This window comes from Dendrobates tinctorius, unplaced genomic scaffold, assembly GCF_039654945.1.
Source record: "Dendrobates tinctorius isolate UK_male_01 unplaced genomic scaffold, ASM3965494v1 ptg000035l, whole genome shotgun sequence".
Classification (NCBI taxonomy): domain Eukaryota; kingdom Metazoa; phylum Chordata; class Amphibia; order Anura; family Dendrobatidae; genus Dendrobates; species Dendrobates tinctorius.
Window position 1 is genome coordinate 17990013 of NW_027361703.1, and position 25862 is coordinate 18015874.

A 25862-nucleotide genomic window follows, 5' to 3' on the forward strand; every position below is an offset into this window, starting at 1 on the left:
CACTGTTGGGATTGTATTAGGCAGGTGATAAGAGGTGCCTGGTTTTCTCCACACAGACCGCTTAGAATTATCACCAAAAAGTTCTATCATCGTCTCATCAGACCAAAGAATCTTATTTTTCATAACCTGGGAGTCCTTCATGTGTTTTTTAGCAAACTCTATGCGGGCTTTCTTATGTCTTGCAATGAGGAGAGGCTTCAGTCAGGCCACTCTGCAATAAAGGCCCGACTAGTGGAGGGCTGCAGTGATAGTTGACTTTGTGGAACTTTCTCCCATCTCCCTACTGCATCTGTGGAGCTCAGCCACAGTGATCTTGGGGTTCTTCTTTACCTCTCTCACTTAGGCTGTTCTCCCACGATTGCTCAGTTTGGCTGGGCGTCCAGGTCTAGAAAGACTTCTGGTGGTCCCAAACTTCTTCCATTTAAGGATTATGGAGGCCACTGTGCTCTTAGGAACCTTTAATACTGCAGAATTTCTTTTGTAACCTTGGCCAGATCTGTGCCTTGTGACAATTCTGTCTTTGAGCTCCTTGGCCAGTTCCTTTGACCTCATTATTCTCATTTGGTCTGATATGCACTGTGAGCTTTGAGGTCTTACATAGACAGGTGTGTGCCTTTACAAACCAAGTCCTATCAGTTTAATTTAACACAGCTGGACTCCAATGAAGGAGTAGAACCATCTCAAGGAGGATCACAAGGAAACGGACAGCATGTGACTTAAATATGAGTGTCTGAGCAAAGGGTCTGAATACTTATGACAATGTGATATTTCAATTTTTCTTTTTAAATAAATTTGCAGAAATTTCTACATTTCTGTTTTTTTTTCAGTCAAGTGCAGAGTGTACATTAATGCGAAAAAAAATGAACTTTTTTGAATTTACCAAATGGCTGCAATGAAACAAAGAGTGAAAACTTTAAAGGGGTCTGAATACTTTCCATAACCACTGTAGGTCTGTGGTTACTGTGAATATTATTATACCCATTGTATATGTTATATTTTTTATGATTTGTAAATTTATATAAAAGAGATCTGTCAACTTAATTTTAGTAATGCTGTATAGCTCATAAGACAATAAAAGTGGGCATGGTGGCTCAATGGTTAGCACTGCAGCCTTCTGAATTCAAATCCAACGAAGGACAACATCTGTAAGGAGTTTGTATGCTTTCCCCATGTTTGAGTCGGTTTCCAGGTGCTCCGGATACCTCCTGCACCCCAAACACATACTGATAGGGAATTTAGATTATTAGCTCCATTGTTGACAGTGATGATAATGTTTGTATAGCACTGTGGAATAAAGGTACTGTCACACTTAGCGATGTACCAGCGTTCCCGACCAGCGATATGACGCGGTCAGGATCACTGGTACATCGCTAAGTGGTCGCTAGTGAGCTGCCACACAGGCAGATCTCACCAGCGACATTGCTGGGGATGGGGGTCGCTACTTACCTGTCACACTAGGCGATCCTGCGTCATCCCGCCCGGCTCCACGCTCGTCGCTTATCTCTCCACAGGAAGCGCCGCAGGAAGCTGACGACGAGAAACAGTCCAGGACGTTCTCGTGCGATCAGCGATAACCAGCGGGGGAGCGGGTCGTAGGTAAGTATCAGACACAGCGATGTTGCTAGCAATATCGCTATAACGTCACAAGTTATAGCGATATTGCTAGCGATATCGCTTAGTGTGACGGTACCTTAAGATAGTGCTATATAAGCAAAGCATAATAAATAACATTGAATATTCCTGTGCAGGGAAAATCAAGCTATGATACCACACGCTGGAAATGGTAGTGCCAACATCGGAAGCCCGATGCCGCTGCGGGAGGTGAGTATAGATTGCATTTATTTTCTATGGGGCCCTGAATTGATTAAGCTGGGGTTGTCCAGTAGCCAATAACCTTTAAGCTGGCTAGATACCTGACATATTAGCAGGAAGAGGTGTCAATCACAAAGAGGACAATGGTGATGGGTTAGGAGAACGATGCAGGTATTATTTTTATTGTTGTTCTAGGACCAGTATATCCTTACGACTGGTTTCATTAGTTAAATCGTGTTGGCAGGTTCCTATTGAATTCCTTATTTCATTATATTCCTTTATCTGAATTTTTATTTTGTGATGGCCAGCATTGTTATTCATTATTTGGATAAAATAGAAAATTCCACCTTAAAAGGAATCTGTAAGATCAACCTGCAAACCGCATATATGGGCATACAGGTCTTTGAAAAATTTTGTAAATTCACAGACACATTTATATCTTCTATCTGTTGCTGTATTCCTACGTAATAATCGTTTTTTTTATCTACAAATCAGGTGTTGAGTACTCTACATGGAACACAAAACTAAACGAGCCTCTAAGGTGGTTTCCTCGCCTAGCACAAGCCTGTTTGGCTTCATTGATAGCTCTCTGTCTGATGTCAGATGCCGGCCAAGGGAATCAGTGACCAATGAAGCTAAAGAGGCTGGTGCTGGGTGGGGAAACAACCATGGAAGTCAGTGGCTACTTAAATGCTCTGTCAGAGCCACATGACTTAACACCTCATTGTATATGGCTAAAAATGCTACATACCCGCGAATGCCGCAATAGATAGACAACATAAAGGAGTTGATGGATATACATTTCAAAGACCTGCATGCACCATATATGCATTTGGAGGGAGTCAATCTTACTGACAGATTCCCTTTAAAGTTGTGTGTTAAGCTTGACTATAATGTATAAAACATAAAAACATATTCCCATGTTTCCACTCATGCTTTCTTAAATTATATGAATTATTAATAGGTTACTGAAAGAACATATTACTGCCATATGTAATAGTTTATATACACCTAAATGGTCTTTTTGGACAAGAAAACCTTGCTCTGTTAACCTTGTAGGTGCAAAAATATGTCCCAACTCGACTCAGTGTGACCGGGTGTAACACGGTTGCTGTAATTTTTGGGCCACAATGAATGGAAAACCTATAAGAAGACCCTTGTATTGCGTAACACTGGTGTTGATTTCCTCCAATACTAGGGCCTGGTACAACTACTAGCTTTCTTTTTCCCTAGCAATATCATGTGTTCTTGGTTTGCAAACATAATTGAATAAAACATATTAATGCAGTTTGATTATGTATACTGCTCCATCAACATGTTTTCAGTGCTGGTTCGTGGGTTCAGGATGCTCAATTTTAGCATTTTATCCAACACAGGCTCCATTGGAAGCGATCTCTTCCTCTCTATGGCAGTGATGTGACAACAGGAGCAGTCAGTCTGTACGACAGAAGGAGGCTGGATTAGCTATTGAACTGAATTCACACAAAGGAGGAGAGAATGCTTTCTCTAATGTCAGAACTAATGAGGAGGTGGAACTTTATTGACCTCAGGACAGGTACTAAAATCCTGACAACGTAATAGGGTTTATAATTAAACTACAATAGTATGGTTTCTTAAAATATTTTTGCAAATGAACTAAATTATAGTTTACTCCCTCACTCCTTTAGCCCAAGAAAAGCCTTGAATTTTGAACGCATGGGTCTATTGATACCTTCAGTGAATAAATCAATGAAAAAGTGCTTGAAACCATGAGTGAGTATTACATACATTTTGCTTATTTTATTAGTTGATTTTCTTTAGTTTAGAGATTGAGGAGAGAAATTAACCTCTGAATTTTAACATAGGACAGGCACATTTTAGCAATAATATAATTCAAGCCCCTTGACTTTGGACTTTTTAGACATCAAAAAAAAAAAAAAAAAAAAAATATATATATATATATATATATATATATCTTCGCTGTGATAAACTCTCATTAAAAATATTATCTGGTGCTCACACATTGTGACAAATTAATTTTTTGGCAAGTGACAGATCTATTTATAACACTAATTGATGAGTTATATCACCGAATCACTTGGACGCTTATGAAGCTTTGTTCCACACAAATGTGTCTCCTAATTCTCATGATCTACCCCAATGAAGGTGCCCGCAGTTTGTTGTAATTTATTTTAATGTATGGCAGCTTACATGGTTGCTTGTCCGGGATATAATTCAGCAGATAATGTGAGGACTGCAGACGACGTTTAACAAGAGCTATGGTTTATATGGTTCTTACCACAATTATTGTACTCAGGGGGGAGATTATAATGGAGTTGCCTAAGTAATCATAACGACAGCCTCCAGAAAGTTATGGTATTAATACAGCACATAAAGTGAATTAAGGTAAACAAAATAATATAATAAATCAAGTATAAGAAACAAACAAAACCGGAAATGCATATGAAAGACGCCATGGATATCATCACATCAAACAAATTTAAAACATTCAATTAATTAAATAAATCTATCTATCCATCTCCAGTATTTAGAGTGTATTAATAAAGTACAAGAATTTTTGACATTTGCAATTGGAAAAAAAGCATATTAAAAGCAAAAAGTCAATACTGTTAATTTATCTTAAATCACAATTTCTCCTAATTTAAGGCACAATTGTAAAACCACTTGAATTGTAAACCACCATCAGCCGAGAACGATCTATTGGTCAATAAGCAGCAAAATGATTCTAAATGGTAAATATACCCATAGGCAGTGTCCATCAATCATACACTTACAGATTATGAAAAGAATGATAACTAAAGAAAAGGAAAATCTATAATATCACACTCTCACTATTTCATTCCAGACCACTAAATAAAATAGGAAAAAAATAAGGTTAGTTGCCGAACTGGAAAAATGTAAAATTTTATTCCAGAAAAAAATTAACAAGCTACACAGGAAAAGTTTGGCAAATGCAACTTTATATTTAAATTTCACACACATCTGTATCTTAAAGAATGAAAGACTCACAGACTATAATGTTATTCTAAAATACTAAAAAGTATATGTTTTATACAAGAAGGAAAAGAAAATGAAATAATTTAAACAACCAATACATCAAAATGTGCAGAAAGTATAAACAAGACTGTGCCTTCAGTAGAATAACTGCTTCCCAAACGCTGCAAAATATAATACTAAGGCTCCAGTCTCTCCAAGACAGCTCACTAAATATAAACATACTTCACTGCCTCTGTTGCTTATGGTGAACCAGAACGGGTGGCACATCCGGGAGGCTGGCATCACCCAGGTGATGTGCATACTGATTTGGGGAACAATAGGAGCCTAAAAAAGAGGTGGTTCAAGTGTTGTTTCATGCACTCCCAAATCACTGACCAGGCTTACTGATTCCATTGGTTGAATTCAAGGTTAAAGAAAATGGAAGCTAGTAGATAACCCTTTAAGGCAACATGTATTTATTATGAGTGCTCCATATGTAGATCTTTTAATAATGCAATTTGGATGGTACGTTGCCAAACTTGATTGATACCTAGGTTTTCTGTTAAACAAGACTTAACTCAGTATTTGCCAAAGAAAAAGAAAAAAAACACAGAATACATTTCACCGTTAAAGAAAACCTCCTGTTTTTTTATAGAAAGAATAGTTGAAAAAGTAGAATATGATTTTAACCAAAAATACTGCTTTGGAATGCTCCCCAAGACTGACTTACAAGGTAACGAAATCTCTCAGTAAGATAATCCAGTAACGCATGGCACATCCTTTATCAGTTACAGTACTTTTAATTCCCATCTGTCAATCTTTGCAAAAGAAACCCCCAAACTATTAAATATTCAAAGAGTCTTCAAACTCTTAAAATCATGTTTATTAACACATTTACCTCAATTCAATTTATTAAGATGTCCAATGCTAACCTTTCTGGATGTTCTTGTTAATATGTGGTGATATACACAGCATTCAGCAGTGGTTCCTAGCACCTGTCATTTGCAAGATTGAACCTCCAGCCACAGAAACACAAAGGGATCTGTGGTCGAGTCCTTTGTTTCCAATTACAAACCTTCCCTGGTGGCCAGCAGGAACACTTTAGGAGAAAATAGGATTACAGGTGCGCTATTGCAAAGTGTGCACAATGCTGCTGATGCTCCATTCTTGATCTTCTTCTCAAGACATGGCTACAGGCCACAATTGCTTAGCAGAGAAGGGTAGTGTTTCACAAGGCTAAAGATTTGCAGATGCTCCCTCATATAACACAGTAAGGTTCCCTTGGTAACCTGGATTTTCTGCAGTAAAGAAGGGTTGTGCTGAAACAGCGCCTCAGCTCCCTGTTTGAGAAAATGCAGACAAAAGGATTGATTCCAGCTTGGGCGAAACTCATCCACACAGCTGCTGTTAGAAATCCTCCCGGTACAACAGGACCTCTGGCAAAAACTCTCCAGTAACAAGCTACCAGATAGGGCCCCCACAAGGTCAGGAAAAGGAATGTCATAATATAGAACATTCTACTGATTCTTTTTTCCATTTTGAATTCATCTAAAACCAGTAGCCTTCTCCTGCCTGTGGTGTTTGCATTTTGCCTTATTCCAAGTAAGGTGGGTGGTGTGGGACCCCTTCCAAAGCCTGCCAGCCAGTTAGCTGCTGCTTGACCGCTGGCTCCAGGACCATGAAAAGTCCAATTCTGGCTTACTGCTGCTACAAACTGGACTGGCTTCATTTTCCTTCGGTCGTGAACAAAAAATATCAGCTTGAGGTAGACAAGCTGTGTGGCTAGAAGAATGAGAGCAAGGAGTAACATAAATCCCAAGGAATCGTTGGCCCTGAAGGAACGATGTTGAAACGTGCATTGGTCTTCCTCTCTAATAAAGGAGTAGGTGCCAACATCGAGGACTGGTGGGAAGGCCATAGCTACTGATAAGGTCCACACCATGCAAATGACTGCCAAGCAAGTCCAAAAAGTCAACCTTTTTGTATAAAACCGATGGTGGGCTATAGCTAAGTATCTGGTAACACTTATACAGAATAACATGAATGCGGTGTGAAAACAGGACAAGACCCCAAGAAAAGCAATCACTTTGCAAGTAAGATTCCCGTATGTCCATGTAGAGCCATTCTTCACGGAGGTGAACACAAATGGAAAACAAATCGCAGATCTCAGGATATCTGAGCAGCACAGATCCAACAGGAAGTAGTAAGGAGCTCTGTGTAAGGTCTTATCTTTGACAAGCAAAATTGAGATAAGAAGGTTACCCACCACACTTACTCCTATTATAAAGCCCAATGATGTTAGCTTTAAAAATGCTGTTAAAGGAGACACATTTTGCAGAATGTTGTCAGCTGCATGGCTATCGTTCGCCATAGATGGAGGATATATATTATTGCTTCAGTCAAGTCTCATGGTCTATATACAAGGGCAAGCACAACATAGATCCATACATTTTACTGCAAATGTAATCCACAAAAGCAACTGAGTTGGTGTCTAGGCACACATTCTGCTCTCTCCTTCTTCTGATGTGTCATGCTGTCAAGAGATCTGGAAAAAAAAAAGCTATCAGTTTTTAAGCTAGCAAGTCATGATGTGAGAAAGGTGCTAACCTAAGAATGCTAATATATGGAGACCTGAAAAGTTACACTCGAGTACTATCATTTGTTTATAAGCCTTGGCTGAATACAGCTTTACCATAGGGAACGAAGAAGTATAATACATTGTTACTAAAAAGGAATATTTAAATACTGATATAAATATATATATATATATACACTCACCACATGCCTATATATACATAGATAAATTATATTATATTCATATACATATGCAGAGAGAGGTAGATATCTATATATATTCCAGTTATCATAGAGATCTGATCTACTGTATGGTAAAGATCACACCCATATAAATCATGCAGGATGGTCTATAGCCCATGCATCAATCCCCTGCTGCCTATATTACCAGCCTATGGGCAATATGCAGGAATGACAATTTCTTCCACCATCCTCCAAAAACTGTTGGAAATCTCCGGGATCTCTCCAATCCAAGGTACAAGGGAGCTATTCACCCCACATCTGCCAGGCTGGAGGATCTCCTTCCATTCTAGCCAGCCATTTCACTACACTGTATGATGGTACAAGCCCAGAACAGAGAAGACCTGGGCAGAGGGGCTGATGTGAGGCAGATAGTGGAGGAAGAGGAGGCTCCATTATTTATAGGAATCATTGCAACTGTTACTATGCTACTTTCTGATCGGAGATGGAAAATCTGCAGGTTTCTTCTGCATGAAGGGGGTTTTGTTGCTCTTCTTCTGGGTATAATCATTGATCATGATGTGTGTATATATATATATAATCACACACACATATATATAGTGATGGCACTGTCTGATCTGGGCTTGCTCATGGATGAATGTGCTGTGTGGCCATAGAAATCGTCCCTTTGTTAGGCTTTTCCATTATCACAGGAATGCAGCTCTCTTCCCCAGGGCTTGCTTGCAACACTCCAGTCTCAGCCATGTAACATGCACAGTATGACAGCTCGATCGCCCCTGTGTGCCCCTATTATGCCACATCTTAGTAAAAGCCCAGCCTCTGTCTATATGGAACAGCGATCACCCATTTGGCTGCATAGAATGACACACACACACGTCCCCATCCATAAGTGATAGCAGAGGGTCCTACCTGTTGGCGCTATATATCCTGACCACAGTATATTTTTCCGCCGGAGCTTCTTCTTTATATAAAATGCTGATTTTTTTCCTTAGATACCTTGCCTGGGAATATAGTCAGTGGCTCGGACGGCGCATGCGCTGTAAGGCTCCTTGAGCTGCTCGCTTCATCCTCCCCTGTCGCAGCAGCACAGTCTCTCCCAGCAACAGCAGCAGTAGCAGCAGTAGCAGCAGCCCACTGCTGTCTGAATGAGGGCACGTCAGGCTGGCAGCTCCTAATGCCTACCTGCTGCAGCTCCCACTCTCAGCACATGGACACCTTGCCCACCCCTAGCCCTCCAGTTATGGTGGGAGCTGTGCTGACTAGGTCCTGTCAGGCTGTGGGAGCCATATGCAGCAGACCTGTGCGCCAGTGACTTTCCGCTGAGGCGCATTCCCCCTCACACTTCCCAGCTCAGCCAGCCTGCTGTATAGAAAATAAAGGCAGCCATATTCGTCAAATGTCACATTATTGATTTGTTACATAAAAATCCGGAGTGGAAACACCCAGAGTGATGCATTGTGTGTTTTTTTTCCTTCTGTGGAGTTGAGTGGGAGGAGAATGATGAGCACATTGTTACTGGGAAGAACATGGGAGCATTTGCATGCATCACCTCAGGAAGGGTGGGAGCATGGCGGGCAGCACACGATGACTACACGGGAGCACTTCTGTCATATGGCTGCTTTTCTGGTTGCTTTGTAGCGTCCTTTTTCCTCACAGAAATCTGCTGTTTTGCCGGCCATTTCCTGCTCAGTGACAAGTGCTGTGTTTTACCAGCAGAGGACGCTGCTCCTGATAGGGGATTCTGGAAGCTAATGGTTAAGGCCTCTTTCACACATCAGGTTTTCGCCGTCAGGCGCGATCCGGCGCTTTTGACAGAAACCGGATCCGGCGAAATGCAATGCCGGATCCGGTTTCCCCCCCATTGACTTGCATTTGCGCCGGATCGCGCCGGATGGCCATGCGTTTCATCCGGTTTTCGCCGGATCCGGCAATGTGTCGCGATCCGGCGTCTGGAAAAAACGGCTACTGTAACGTTTTTTGTCTCCGGCGAAAAAGCCGGACACGCCGGATCCGGCGCGTCCGGCTTTTTCACACAATGAAAGCCTATGAGCGCCGCAATGCGCCTGATCCGGCGAAAGCCGGATCCGGTGGCCGGATCCGTTTTTTTTGGTCTGAGCATGCTCAGTAGCTCTGCCCACAAGACATATATAAAAGCAAGACAGTGGGACCCACAGCCACACCCAACATGCCACCCAAGAAAGCAACCAAGCGCAGCAGGAGAAGGCAGGAGACCACTGCAGCACCATCAGCACCACCACCACCCCAAATGGAGCAGCAAATGGAACATGCTGAGGAGGAGGCCAGCAGCAGATGAGAGACGGTAATTATCAAATCCCCCATTCCTCCAAACTAGGGCTATTGAATATCAAGATATTCATTGGCCCTTTGTTTCTCTTTATTCAACAGCCGCCCAATAGATGCAGCAGCAGCAGCAGCAATGGCAGCAGCTGGAACACCACCCACCGGCATGGAGTGTGGCCACCAGGAAGACAGCACATCATCTTCTGGGAGCCCTCCCTCGCATCGTCAGCGTTTGACGGTAAGTTTTTATTTCCAAAATCCATCATCTCTGTAATATATGTCTATTCATTGCCTTTTATTTCAAAACAGGATTCACAAGATGAAGAGGAGCTCCCAGAAGAAGAAGGAAGGGGTGGACAGACACTTGGAGTGGGCTCACAATTGGTAAGTTTTTTGCATCAAACGCAGAAACACAACATCACACTACACACAACACATAGAAAACAATGTTCTGCAGACCACACACAGCAAACAAATGCCTACATCCAAAGACATAACATTTTTTGTTTTCTTCTCTAGTCTTCCCAATCTGGTGCTCGGCCAAGAGGTCCTCGCAGTGCCTCCCAGGGTCGTCGGCGACAGCAACGCGGCGGTCACCAGCGTGTAAGTATAAATATTTTTGCTTTGTTTTTTTGCACTTTTTATTTCATTTCTTTTGTGGAGGCTAATTATGTTATTTTTGTCTTTTTCTTTAACAGCCTTCACAGCGTGCTCCCGACTCTGACGGTGAGGATGGAGGACTCGATGTGGACCACCTCATCGATCTCGTCAGAGAAAGGGAGCCGCTCTGGAATATGGCTGACCGCCGCCACGCTGACCTTATCGTTACCCGACGACTCTGGGAGGAAATCTGTTCGCTCCTTGTGGGCCGCTGGGAGGACCTCGATGTTCGGGCCCAGATTAAAGAGAGTAAGTATATACAGTACCGGTTGCTTGATGTAAACCAGTGTTTCCCGAACTCCAGTCCTCGTGGTCCCCACGGATCATGTGTTCAGGATTTCTATTTACTATGGAAATCCTGAAAACATGACCCCTGGGGACCATGAGGACTGGAGTTTGTGAAACACTGATGTTGTATACTAACCACTCCTTTCTCGTTTCAGGGAACAGAATTGTGAATCGGTGGCGGTCTGTGAGGGATCGTTTCAAGAAGGAGTTCAATAAAGAGATGCGGGCCCCGAGTGGATCTGGAGGACGCAGGAGCAAGTACAAGTACGCACAAGCCCTGTCGTTCCTCCGGGAAACAATGGTCACTAGAAGGTAAATATTACACACCACATGTGAAAAAAAATGTTAGATGTAACTTTTTTTTTTCAGCCAGGGCCATACCATGTCAGTATTTTAATTGTTTTTTTTTCTCTTTATTCCACAGCACGGTGAGCAGCACTCGGGAGCCTGCACGATTGGACCCTTCTGAGGCGATCCCTGAGGAGACCGGCACCGAGGGACACTTCGACCGCCCCGGTACATCTGCACCTTCCCAGCCTTCCCACACATTCGACCCATCTGTCCCATCCACCAGCACAGGAGCATCGTGGCCGCCTACATTACATGAAGCTGCTGGTGAGGAGATCGCTTTCCCTTTACCCCACCCTTCTGCCCCTGCCACCTCTAGTACACCTGCGGGTACTAGGCGGCAGCGGCAGAGGGGTCAGGAAAAGAGTTATGCGCCAGAGTTCTTGCATCTGAATGCATCTTTCCAGAACTGTCTAAAAGTCTTGTCAGAGCAAATCTCCGCAGGCTTTCAGCAGATCAACTCCAGCATTCTGGAGGTGAAGACACTTCTGCAAACCATGCATTCAGAAGCAAGATCTTCGCCAAACCACACCTTTTTCAGGTCTGTTGTGGAGCGCATGGCAACACTATCTCCTACCCAGCAGATGCATGTAATGCATTCGTGCCACGGTGCTCTACAGCAGGTTACCTCCCAACCTCCACCTCCCACCACTGTAGTTCCTCCACCTGCACCCCCTCCAGCCACTTTCCATCCTCCCCCTCCTATTACATCTGCACCCCCTCCAGCCACTTTCCATCCTCCCCCTCCTATTATATCTGCACCCCCTCCAGCCACTTTCCATCCTCCCCCTCCTATTACATACCAGCAACCTCACCAGTACCAGCAACCTTCCCAGTACCAGCAACCTCCCCAGTACCAGACATCTCCCCACTTCCAGCAACCTGCCCCGTACCAAACTCCTTCCCCGTACCAAACTCCTTCCCCGTACCAAACTCCTTCCCCATACAACTTTCCATCAACATCATCTGCTCCTACAGTCCCTGCCCAACCCTCCACTCCACCGCCCACCACCTCTTCTGCCTCCCACATGTCCACCCATTCTGTAGCTTTTTCCACACCATCACCTCTAACCGTTCCTTCCCCACCACGATCCCAGTCCTCTCTCCACACTCCCATTGTCGAAGTGTCCCGCAGCCCCTCCAGCAGTATTTCCACCCCACACTACACCGAGTTATAATGTTTTTTTTGTAATAAAAATGCCCATTTGGTTGGTTTCAAACCTTTATTAAAAAAGTTTTTTTAACTTTAAAAACAGTTTACACAAAAAAAAATATTTTAAATAAAAGTTAAATTATTGTTTACACTGGTTGTCTGTCATTTCTTTCTGCGGCGAAATATGTTTAAAAAAAAGGTTAAATACAGGGTATTTAAAAGGTAAAAAGGTATTCAAAACCAGGTATATAACTGTGGGTAAATTTTAGCTTTTTGCCACAGTTGTGCTCCTGGTTGTGTTTGAAGCAAAGTATTTCACCTGAAAAGTTGTGTTTATTGTTGGTGATTTCCTAACAATGTACACAACTTTTGTTAAAAGGTGAAATACTTTGCATAAAACACAACCAGGTACACACCTGTGGCCTAAAGCTAAAAATAGTAAGACCATGACAAGATAGCCAACTTTGGTTGGCAAAGGTATATACTGTTGGTCCAGAAGGTACACAAGTTTGGTTAGGGCACAAATCTTTCACACTCTGTCATCCTGCCAGTGTACTCTGCCTTGAGGTGACATAAAGTATAGTGCAAAATTGTCCCTCATTACTGAAACCGTCACAGAACTTCTAGTGGTAATATTTCCAATGACAACATCCATCTTCGCCAGTAACTTGCTCTTCTCTCCAACCTGCACTTTCTCCTCTACAACCTGTCAAAGAAGGGCTGTAGGAACATGCTATATATAGTTTTCCAGTAGCCAATCCCGTTCGGAAGGCCACAAGGGTCAATTTTAAAAACCAGATCCGGCGTAATCCGTCGAAAAACGGATAGAAAAACGGATGAACCGGATGAGACGGATCCGGTTTTGTCTGTCAAGAACAAGACGGATCCGGCAGAAAACCAGATCCGGCACATCCGGTTTTACAAAACATTTGCCGGATCCGGCATTCCGGCACGACGCCGGATCGCGCCTGACGCCGAAAACCTGATGTGTGAAAGTAGCCTAAGGAGAATTTCTGCTCAAAACGTGTCTGCAGATTGGTCAGTCAAAAGTTAGCGTGATGGCCATAGACTGGTCGCTGGGCTGCAATTCCTTACAGAGATATTACCATTTTTCTGTATTCTTGCAGTTGACGTCTCACAAGTGGGATCAAGAAGGTGTCACCGTGGAAAACACTTTGTCCTTGCGGATATAGGGTTAATCTGCAGGTAAATAGCCGTATGTGCACACGTTGCAGATTTGTCTGCAGAATTTTCTGCACATAATCTGCATCTCTTGGCAGAAAACGAAGGTAAAAAAACAGGATTTTGCAGATGCAGATTTGATACGTTTTTTTCTGTGCGGATTTGTATGCGTTTTGGTAAGCTAAATAAGATTATTTAACAACAAAAAAAAGAGTTGTGATGTCATTTCTTTGTCCAACCTCTTATTTTGCATAAATCATTACACACACATATAGATAGATCTATAGATAGGTAAAGTAAAAAAAAAAGACACAGTATATCTATCCATAGATATATCTATCTATCTTATCTATCTATCTATCTATCTATCTATCTATCTATAGATATAGATTCATCTATAGATAGATCTATGGATAGATATGTAGATATAGATACATAATACCAAGGCCGGTTTAATAATGAGCAATATGTTTAATTTTGAAAAAAAAAAGGGAAAAAAATGGCGTGGGCTCCCGCGCAATTTTCTGTGCCAGAGAGGGAAAGCCGACGACTGGGGGCAGATATTCATAGCCTAGGAATGGACTACGGTTTTTGCCCCCCCCGGCTACAAACATCTGCCCCCAGCCGGCACTTAGCCTCTCTCTTCCCACTGCCCTGTAGTGGTGGCATATGGGGTAATAAGAGGTTAATGTCACCTTTCTATATTTATTAGACGCCTAATCCATGCGATGCCCTCGAAATCCTGAAAAGCAAACAAATACTATCTTGTTCTGACGTAATCCATTTAATAATGAGTGTCCCATGACGATCTCCCCTATAGAGAAGTCTCATCAGGAGATGTGACCTCTCTACAAGGCCTCCAATGACACACTGACAGGAGACAATGGCTCCTTCAGTGCATCAATGAAGAAGTTACCTGAGTTCATCCTCTCACTTTACGGCAATGCTGTGTGAGAATTAGGGTTAGGGGACCTCTTTCCCGGCAGCATCGCGGGAGCCCCTGTAGAGCACTGGCATCAACCGATGTCAGTGTACTACAAGGGAGATCGTTGTGGGACACTCGTTATTAACTGGACTACAGCAGAAAGGTAATGTATAGGTTGGTTTATTATCTTTATTACAGGAGATCAAGGGCTTCGGGGACTAGGTGATTGGTGAGTATGTACTCAATGTTATATGTACTGTCTGTAATGTATGTGTATATGTATATTTTGTATGTTTTTAGTTTTTTTTTTACTACTGAACACATGCATTGTCCTATGGGACTACTTTCCCATCATCGGCAATGCTATCACTGTGAGCATTCATAGCTGGATGGGAGCTGTATTCTCATCAGATAATAGCTGCTTATACAGACCCGCACACACACAGAGAGACACACATACACAGGGACACACGCACATACACAGACACGCACATACACACATACAGGCAGACCCCTGCACACACAGACACGCACACAGTCTCCGCCCACACACTTCCCTCTTCCTGATCTGCAGCGTTTCTAGCACCCACATCCGCAGCAAATCTTTTTTACACCTGCGGTTTTGTTGCGGATGTGCCTGACTCAGTGGAAGTCAATGGGTGCAGAAACGCTGCAGAGCCGCACAAAGAATTGACATGTGCACAACTAATCTCCATTTCCCATAGATTAACATTGGCTGTGCCCTACACTGCAGATTTAATGCAAATCCGTGCGGCCTAAAATGCTGCGGATCCGCATCTAAATCTGCAACATGTGCACACAGCCTTACCATGCTGCCCACCATTGTGGATTTAGGAAGACGTAAGTTCATTTTCTCACAGAAGCCGCACATTTATTAGATGGCCAGGCTGCATTGTAAGGGTATGTGCACACGTTCCGGTTTTTGATGAGTTTCCGCAGCATTTTTGGACATGCAAATTGCATCAAATCCGCAGTGCAGAGTGCGCACAATGTAAATCACTGGGAAATCCAAAAACGCTGTGCACATGCTGTGAAAAAAAACACGTGGATTTACAGCGTTTTATTTTCCGCAGCATGTCAATTCTTTGTGCGGATCTGCAATGTTTCTGCACCCATTGACTTGCATTGAGTCGGGCACTTCCGCAGCAAAACCACAGGTCTAAAAAAGATCTGCGGTTTTGCTGCAGATGAAACGCTGCAGTTTGGGAGGGGGAAGTGTGTTGATGGAGTGTGGTCGGTGACTGTGTGAGTGTATGGTGTGTGGGAGGTGACTGTGTGCGTGTATGATGTGTGCGGGCTGTGTGTGTGCGTGTGTGTGGGGGTCTGCTGGGCTGTGCGAGGGTCTGCCGGGGCTGTATGGGGGTCTGTGGGGCTGTCCAGGGGTCTGTGGGGCTGTGCGGGGGTCCTGCGGGGCTGTGTGGGGGTCTTGCAGGGCTATGCGGGGGTTTGCGTGTATATATGTGTATGCAGGCATTGTCCGATGGGACTACAAGTCCCATCCGGCTATGCCTGCTACAGTGACAGTGATTGACACATTAGCCAATGATGGGACAGTAGTAGTCCGATCATCCGGCTAATGTGTTAAATTTAAAAAAAAACAAAAAAACAAAAACACACATATAGTTCATACTCACCATCTACGTCTAATCCCCAAAGCCCTCACTCACCGGAAAAAAATTAAAATAATAAACCAACAATATACTCCCTGTGTCCGATGTAATCCAATTAATAACGGTTGTCCCATGACGACCACCTGTGGAGAACTGTCACGTCAGCAGATGCGACCGCTCTCTAGGGGCTCCGGTGATACAATGACGGAGAAAATCCTCCGCATTGTATCACTCCGTCGCCGACAGGTCAACTGAGTTCACGTGTCACTTTGCGGCACTACTACGTAAAGCGAGAGGCTTATCTCCGATGACACACTGCTGGAGGGTTATGTCTGGTCAGTGTGTCATCGAAGGCCTATAGAGCTGTCACATCTGCTGATGTGACAGTTCTATAAGGGAGATTGTTATGGGATAATCGTTATTAATGGGATTACGTTGGACAGGGAGTATATTGTTGGTTTGTTTTTTTAATTTTTTTGCAGGTGATCGATGGCTTCAATGGATAGGTGTGTAATAAAAATTATGAAAAACTGTGTTGTGTTTTATTTCATTAAAATACTTTATTCTTATTTGTGTTTATTTATATCTTTATTACTATAGGATTAATAATGGATAGGTGTTTTATTGACGCCTCTCCATTATTAACCGGGCTTAATATCACCTTACAATAGCAGGTGACGTTAACCCCATATTACCCCATATGCCACCGCTACAAGGCAGTGGCAAGAGAGGGGCTAAGTGCCAGAATTGGCGATGCGCCATTTCTGGGGCAGCTGTGGGCTGGTATTTGTAGCTGGGGGGAGGGGGGGCAATATCCATGGCCCCTTCCTAGGCTATGAATATCAGACCGCAGCTGTCTGCATCGCCTTTCTGGCTATAAAATATATTTTTATATTTTTTTAATTAAACATATTGTTCATTAATGAACATCGGCCTTGCTATTAATTATCTATATCTATCCATAGATATATCTATCTATCTGTCTATCTGTGTGTGTAATGGAGTGTGGGTTGGACAAAAGTAAAAGAGGAGGTTGGACCAGAAATGACATCAGAAATCTTTTTTTTTGTTAAATAACATATCTTTATGTTATGGGGGCATTCTCTTCGTTTGGAGGAAAGACAATTTCTGCACCAGCATAGAAGAGGGTTCTTCACGGTAAGAGCAGTGAGGCTCTGGAATTCTCTTCCTGAGGAAGTGGTGATGGCCAACTCACTGAATGAATTTAAGAATGGAATGGATGCTTTTCTTGTGAGTAACAGTATAGAAGGTTACGAATAACATAATATTATAGGTAGATGATTGACCCAGCTTAGGGGAAGGAATTTTTTTCCCTATGGAGAAAATTGGCTTCTACTCTGTGGGTTTTTTGCCTTCCCCAGGATCAACAATGCAGAACAGCTGCACTAAAAATAGGCTGAACTAGATGGACATAAGGTCTTCCTTCAGCCTTCAAAACTATGTTACTATGTTATTACTACGTAGATAAGGGAACTGAGTTATGGGAGCAGAACCGATCTTACTACAAAGAGAAGGGAGCAGAACCAAGCTTAATACAGATCTATAGGAGCATAACCGAGACTACTACAGAGCTATGAGAGCAGAATCAAGCTTACTAGAGAGATATGGGAGTGGGTCACCCTCCCAGGGCCGTGGGGTACTCGGTACCGGGCCGGTGTCAGTGGGACGTGTCACAGCAGCGGTGACCCGGACCGTGGCCCTGGTCGCCCAAGTAATAGGAAGATGTGAATAGTGAAATGTAGTTAGATGAATAGTTCGTGACGCCACCTGTGGTGTTCGGCAAGGGAGGTGTTAAGCCGACGCTGCATGCAGATCCTCCGGGACAGATGGTGTGGTGCAGCAATGATGGTATAGCCCTCCACAGGCAGGGCTGTTGTCCCAGGGCAGTGTAGATGTGGAGACACATAGGTGGTGTAGTGTCTGGCGCAGGGGATATAGCAGTGTCAGGCAGACGGACGCAGGAAGGAATGAAGGACACCAGGGCATGTAGTTCCAAAGCTTTACTCACAGTCTGTAGTGCCCGCTTCTGTGCCGTGTCCTTCGGGTCAGGGACTCAGTCAACCTCCAGGCAAGATGGAAAGCTCCCTTCCACACTCCGCCAACTTATGTGCTTTTTCTGAAGGTCTCCTCTATAGCACCTTTAAGTGTGAAGATCTCCAGTACCGTGTTACACTGGAGTTCCTCCTGACAGATGTTCCCAAGAACTCTACTTGCACGGCAGACAGCTGTAGCCTGCTTCAGGGACTCTCTACTCCTAAGTCCCGGCTCTCTATCCGTATTGCTGTTGTGCCCTTGGGTCGCCCTCACACACCCATGGCAGCGGGGTACTCAGTACCGGGCCGGTGTCAAGGTGGGAATGTGTCACAGCAGCGGTGACCCGGTCCGTGGCCCTGGGCGCCCAATATTAATGGCGGTGATGTTAATGGTGTTAAAGTTTATTAGAATAGTTCATGACGCCACCTGTGGTGTTTGGCAAGTAAGATGTTGAGCCAACGCTGCATGCAGATCCGCTGGAACTGATGGCGTGGTGCAGCAAAGATCGTGTAGCTCCCCACAGGTGGAGCTGTAGTCCCAGGGCAGTGTAGGTGCAATGGATGAGGAGAGGCGCAGAATAGTATAGATGCTGGTACCCAGGTGTAGCAGTGCTGGAATAACTGGAGGACACCAGAGTATGCGGTTCCAAAGCTTTACTCACTGTTTGCAGTTCACACAACTGCCTGCCTCCGCACTATGTTCTTCAGGTCAGGGCCCCAGCCAACCTCCAGGCAGGATAGGATTCTCCTCTCCACACTCCGCCAATATGTACCTTACTGAACGACTCCTCCAATGCGCCTTTAGGTGTGAAGCACTCCAGTACTTAGTTACCCTGGAATGCCTCTCTCTAGGTGTTCCTAGTCTCTACTTGTATGACAGACAGCTGTAGCCTGCTTCGGGGACTCCTCTCTGCGTCCCGGCTCACTATCCAAGTGCTGTTGTGTCCCAAGTCTATGGTGGGAGTAAGGCGTTGGTGGCTCACTACTCCTCCGGTGTCTGTTGCCGCACATAAAGATCCAATCAACCTCGGGGACCGGGCCCCGGCCTTTGCACTCTGGACTGGAAGGGTTCACTCTCTTTCTCAACCTGCTTCCCACCATCCTTCTATTCTCCTTCGTTCCGATCTGTTCTATCTCTCTTATGGAATCTTTAGTCTCCAGTCTACATCTCTTTCTCCTTCTCTTCCTTCCCGTGCCAACTGGCCCAGTTCACTGGGGCAGCTGCAGCACTCCTTCCTCCATCCCTTCTTCCAGGGATCCCCACTCCTCACCGAGTGGCTGTTCTCTCCTACTCTGCCTGCCTTCTTCTGTGGACTGACCTGAAATCCTACACCTTCCCTCTCTTTTATATCTAACTCCACCCGCCTCCCCAGCACCTCTCGTGTTACGAAGCCAGGAACCACAAAAGGCACCCTATGACCTTTCCAGCATAAAGCATGGATGGGTCCCTGCTGAACTATCCTGTGTGTGGGGTGCAGGTGTGGAAATGTGGAAGGGAGTTCCCACCCTACCTGGATGGTGGGGTATCACACCTTAGGAGAAGGCGCAGTACCTCTGTGGCGACTGAAGCCTCAGGGGCGCCACATATGGACCAGCCATAATGTTAAGTGTGTAACAGTTCAGATGCAGAGGGCTAATGGATGCATAAAGCATGTGGGAACATGATGCGGGGAACCTGGTTATGGTAAAAAACTTTTGGCTGTGCCACATAGGGATAGATTAGGTTAATGTGTTGAGGCGGTAGGCCAGTCTGAATAAATGAGTTTTCAGGGCACGCTTAAAATTGTGGGGATTGGGGACTAATCGTATTGACCTGGGAAGTGCATTCCAAAGAATTGGCGCAGCACGTGTATAGTCTTGAAGACGGTAGTAGGAGGTTCTGATTATTGAGGATGCTAACCTCAGGTCATCAGCAGAACGGAGGGCGTGGGTAGGATGGTATACTGAAACAAGGGAGGAGATGTAGGGTGATGCTGAGCCATGAAGAGCTTTGTGGGTGAGAGTAATAAGTTTGTACTGGATTCTGGAGTGAATGGGTAGCCAGTGTAATGACTGGCACAAGGTAGAGGCATCGGTGTAACGATTGGCGAGGAATATGATCCTGGCAGCAGCATTCAAGACAGATTGGAGGGGGTAGAGTTTGGTAAGAGGGAGACCGATTAGAAGGGAGTTACAATAGTCGAGACGAGAATGAATAAGAGAAACAGTCAGTTTTTGCAGAGTCAAAAGTAAGAAAAGGTCGAATTCTAGAAATGTTTTTGAGGTGCAGATAACAAGAGCGAGCCAGTGATCGGATGTGGGGGACAAAGGAAAGCTCAGAGTCAAGTATGACCCCAAGACAGCGGGCATGTTGCTGGGGAGTAATAGTAGAACCACACACGGAAATGGCAATGTCGGGTATAGGTACATTAGTAGCGGGAGGAAACACAAGGAGTTCAGTCTTTGACAGGTTCAGTTTCAGATATAGTGAGGACATGATGTTAGACACAGTGTTTAGACAATTGCTGGTGTTTTCTAGAAAGGCTGGCGTGATGTCAGGAGAAGAAGCGTATAATTGGGTGTCGTCAGCATAGAGATGGTACTGGAAACCAAATCTACTGATTGTTTGACCAATAGGGTTGTATACAAAGAGAAGAGGAGGGGGCCTAGGACTGATCCTTGAGGAACCCCAACAGTAAGGGGAAGATGAGAGGAGGAGGAGCCAGCAAAAGATACAGTAAAGGAGTGGTCAGAGAGATAGGAGGAGAACCAGGAGAGAACGGTGTCCTTGAGGCCAATGGAACGGAGCATAGTGAGGAGAAGCTGATGATCCACAGTGTCGAATGCTGCAGAGAGATCCAAGAGAATTAGCATGGAGTAATGACCCTTTGATTTAGCTGTTAGTAGATCATTAGAGACTTTAGTGAGGGCAGTTTCAGTAGAGTGTAAAGAGCGGAAACCGGATTGGAGAGGGTCGAGAAGAGAGTTTTCTGAGAGATGGCGGATAAGACGGGAGTGGACCAGGCATTCCAGGAGTTTAGAGATGAAGGGAAGATTAGAAACAGGTCTATAGTTAGCAGCACAGTTTTGGTCGAGGGATGGTTTTTTAACTAGTGGATGTATGATGGCATGCTTAAATGAGGAGTGAAAGATACCAGAAGAGAGAGAGAGGTTAAATATTTTAGTTAGGTGAGGGGTGACAGCAGGGGAAAGGGGCTGGAGTAGATGTGACGGAAATGGGTCACTGGTGCAAGTGGTTGGGCGAGAAGATGCAAGGAGCCTGCTTACTTCTTCTTCTGTGACTGGTTCAAAATCAGAGAGTGAGCTAGATGCAGTGGGGGAGGGAGGACAGTGCATGGTATGAGGTGATTGGTAGATAATTTCCTGTCGGATCTGGTCAATTTCTTCTTTGAAGTAATTGGCCAGATTGTCAGCTCGAAGCTCCGTGGTTGGGGCCTGTACTCTTGGGTTGAGTAGAGAATGAAAAGTGTCAAAGAGACGTTTAGGGTTATTGGACAGTGAAGTGAAGAGGGTGTTGAAGTAGGTTTGTTTTGAGAGGTGAAGGACAGTGTTGTATGTTCGAAGCATAAACTTATAATGGATGAAATCTTTGGGTAGGTTGGATTTTCTCCACAGACTTTCGGTGCACCTGGAGCACCGCTGCAGGAAACGTGTTTGCAGGGTGTGCCAGGGTTGTCACCATCTGTGTTGTGGTGTTCTAGGTATGGGAGGAGCAAATTCATCCAGGGCACTTTGAAGTGTTTCATTGTAATGCTTCAATGCAGAATCAGGACATGAGAGGGAGGAGATAGGGGCCAATGAAGACTGCAAGTTCTTCATAAGTTTCTGGGTGTTAATGGCCTGTATGTTTCTATAAATATGGACAGTGGGGGTGACCTGAGCAGCCTGACGGTTCTTGATAGAGAATGAAAGAAGGTTGTGGTCAGAGAGCGGGAGAGGGGAGTTTGCAAAATCATCCACTGCACAAAGCCGAGAGAAGACCAAGTCGAGGGAGTTTCCGTCTTCATGCATTGGAGAATTAGTAAGCTGCAAAAGGCCAAATGAGGAGGTTAGAGATAAAAGGTGAGTAGCAGATGGGGAGAGTGGAAGAGCAATGGGGATGTTGAAATCTCCCATTATGAGGGTAGGGATGTCACAGGAGAGAAAATGTGGAAGCCAAGTGGCAAAATGATCCAGGAACTGATGGGAGGGGCCGGGAGGACGACATACCACCACCACTCGCATGGAGAAGGGGGTGTAGAGTCTGACGGCATGGACCTAAAAAGAAGGAAAGACAAGTGAGGGTACTTGAGGGATAACCTGAAAGGTACATTTTGATGATAGGAGCAGACCAACGCCTCCACCTGCTCTATTGTCTGATCTTGGGGATCATCCTAAAGGACGAATAATCACAGTCATCCATCTAGTCCATGTAACAGAGCCCAAGTTAGACGTGTTGTCTAGTCAGGGAATACTGATCACCCCTCTGCAGGATAAATAATCATTCTGAGACTTGAGTAGAGTAATGTTTGGATTCAGCTTTACTGGGAGCTCAAGCAGTTGACACATGACTGTAAGTATGCTTTTACCAACCAGATTCTCATCCATTTTTCTCAAAGGGGTTATCTAGTCTAAATCCACGAGTCTGCATTCACGCTATATGTCACTAGTAAGTATATTGCAAGTGTGAATGTGGCCGGGTCAGAGCTGGACTGGCCATCTGGCAATTCTAGCAAATAGCAGAAGGACCTGTCTGGTCATGGGCCACATTGCCTGCTACGTTGTAAACAGAATTGGTGTTCTCAAGACACCCATACTGTTAAGAGTTGTGACGGAGCACAAAGTCGCCGACTCCATCGCTTATCCCAGCAGGCCACGGGTATCATTAGAAATATTGGTCATGTTGTAATTCTTCCATCCAAGGGAATATTAGTAATATATTCCATCTGGTGCTTGGGGATATGAACAGCATGGGCCTGTATGATTTCAAATGCCAGGGCTGAATTTCAGTCCCAGTCTGTACCTGGGCCGGGTGTATGCATATTGACTACTCGCAGTCACGAGACCAACTGACCGTCATTCCCAGCTCTGACACCAAAGAATCCACACAGTGTGCAGTGTGTACAGTGTGAGGATTCACAAGTCTGCGGTCATATAGAGTGACAAAGAGTAAATGCAGACTTGGGGTTTTAGACAACCCCTTTAAGGCCTCTTTCACACTTCAGTCTTTTGGCGTCAGTCAAAATCCTTCAAAGTGTGAAAAAACGGATCCAGTGAAGATTGGCTAAAAACTGAAGCACCGGATCTGTTTTTTTGACGATCCGTCGAAGCTGCAGATTTTGGAATTTAAAGGAGGAGAGAGAGAGAGACAATTTTGCTGTGCCAGAATGGCTTTTTGAGTTAAATTAAATGAATGAAAAATCTTATGGGCATGCTCAGTTTAAAAAACGGAATCCATCACTTGATGGATGGCGACGGATCTGCCGCCCATAGTCATCCATTATAGCAGACAACGGACTGCGACGGATCCGTCACCATCCGTCTTTTCAACGCAGACAAAAAACGTTACTATGTCCGTTGTATCCAGACGACGGATGCTGAAATTTTGAAGGAACCGTCAAATGACGGATGCAATGGATGGCCATCCGTTGCAATCCGTCCTTAATGCAAGTCTATGAGAAAAAAACGGATTCCGCTAAAAAAAGATCGTTTTTTTTCAAAAAAGGGCGGATTTCGACTGACGTCAAAAGACTGAAGTGTGACAAGTGCTTGAACCACCTAATAAAGTCCAATCTGAAGATTGCATTCTGTTAGTAATCAGCACTGGTGACTAAACATTTTCACTGGGTGGAAAACCCCTATAATAAGGATGTGCTGAGTATAAACTATAACTATTAGGCTGGGATAACACTACCGTGTGTGATGCGAGAAACTCGAACGAGTCTCTCGCACCAACACCAGGCGCTGCCGCCGGCACACAGGAGCGGAGCAGCTGATGCATAGAAATACAGTGGGGAAAAAAAGTATTTAGTCAGTCAGCAATAGTGCAAGTTCCACCACTTAAAAAGATGAGAGGCGTCTGTAATTTACATCATAGGTAGACCTCAACTATGGGAGACAAACTGAGAAAAAAAAATCCAGAAAATCACATTGTCTGTTTTTTTTTCATTTTATTTGCATATTATGGTGGAAAATAAGTATTTGGTCAGAAACAAAATTTCATCTCAATACTTTGTGATATATCCTTTGTTGGCATTGACAGAGGTCAAACGTTTTCTGTAAGTCTTCACAAGGTTGCCACACACTGTTGTTGGTATGTTGGCCCATTCCTCCATGCAGATCTCCTCTAGAGCAGTGATGTTTTTGGCTTTTCGCTTGGCAACACAGACTTTCAACTCCCTCCAAAGGTTTTCTATAGGGTTGAGATCTGGAGACTGGCTAAGCCACTCCAGGACCTTGAAATTCTTCTTACGAAGCCACTCCTTCGTTGCCCTGGCGGTGTGCTTTGGATCATTGTCATGTTGAAAGACCCAGCCACGTTTCATCTTCAATGCCCTTGCTGATGGAAGGAGGTTTGCACTCAAAATCTCACGATACATGGCCCCATTCATTCTTTCATGTACCCGGATCAGTCGTCCTGGCCCCTTTGCAGAGAAACAGCCCCAAAGCATGATGTTTCCACCACCATGCTTTACAGTAGGTATGGTGTTTGATGGATGCAACTCAGTATTCTTTTTCCTCCAAACACGACAAGTTGTGTTTCTACCAAACAGTTCCAGTTTGGTTTCATCAGACCATAGGACATTCTCCCAAAACTCCTCTGGATCATCCAAATGCTCTCTAGCAAACTTCAGACGGGCCCGGACATGTACAGGCTTAAGCAGTGGGACACGTCTGGCACTGCAGGATCTGAGTCCATGGTGGCGTAGTGTGTTACTTATGGTAGGCCTTGTTACATTGGTCCCAGCTCTCTGCAGTTCATTCACTAGGTCCCCCCGCGTGGTTCTGGGATTTTTGCTCACCGTGCTTGTGATCATTCTGACCCCACGGGGTGGGATTTTGCGTGGAGCACCAGATCGAGGGAGATTATCAGTGGTCTTGTATGTCTTCCATTTTCTAATTATTGCTCCCACAGTTGATTTCTTCACTCCAAGCTGGTTGGCTATTGCAGATTCAGTCTTCCCAGCCTGGTGCAGGGCTACAATTTTGTTTCTGGTGTCCTTTGACAGCTCTTTGGTCTTCACCATAGTGGAGTTTGGAGTCAGACTGTTTGAGGGTGTGCACAGGTGTCTTTTTATACTGATAACAAGTTTAAACAGGTGCCATTACTACAGGTAATGAGTGGAGGAAAGAGGAGACTCTTAAAGAAGAAGTTACAGGTCTGTGAGAGCCAGAAATCTTGATTGCTTGTTTCTGACCAAATACTTATTTTCCACCATAATATGCAAATAAAATGAAAAAAAAACAGACAATGTGATTTTCTGGATTTTTTTTTCTCAGTGTGTCTCCCATAGTTGAGGTCTACCTATGATGTAAATTACAGACGCCTCTCATCTTTTTAAGTGGTGGAACTTGCACTATTGCTGACTGACTAAATACTTTTTTTCCCCACTGTACATATAGTCACACTATTGTTAAATCTGGATGTGCACCTGCTTTTCATCTTGTTCTTGATTACCGCACACCAACTGCTTGATCAATACTGTTTACATTATTATCACCATATCCTATATTGACCAGTTTTTTCGGCTTTACAGCTAAGGTGTATATTATGCTTT

At 44.3% G+C, this 25862-nt stretch overlaps 1 protein-coding gene across 1 annotated transcript; it reads right to left on the reverse strand.

The window, feature by feature from the left end:
* Positions 1-4691: 4691 nt before the first annotated feature.
* On the reverse strand, positions 4692-9014 carry GPR85 (G protein-coupled receptor 85). Its single transcript, XM_073573308.1, has 2 exons — positions 8473-9014; positions 4692-7333 (listed from the first exon to the last, which is right to left on the reverse strand). Exon 2 carries the CDS (start codon positions 7157-7159, stop codon positions 6047-6049), a length of 1113 nt encoding a protein of 370 aa, XP_073429409.1. The 5' UTR covers positions 7160-7333; positions 8473-9014; the 3' UTR covers positions 4692-6046.
* Positions 9015-25862: the final 16848 nt, after the last annotated feature.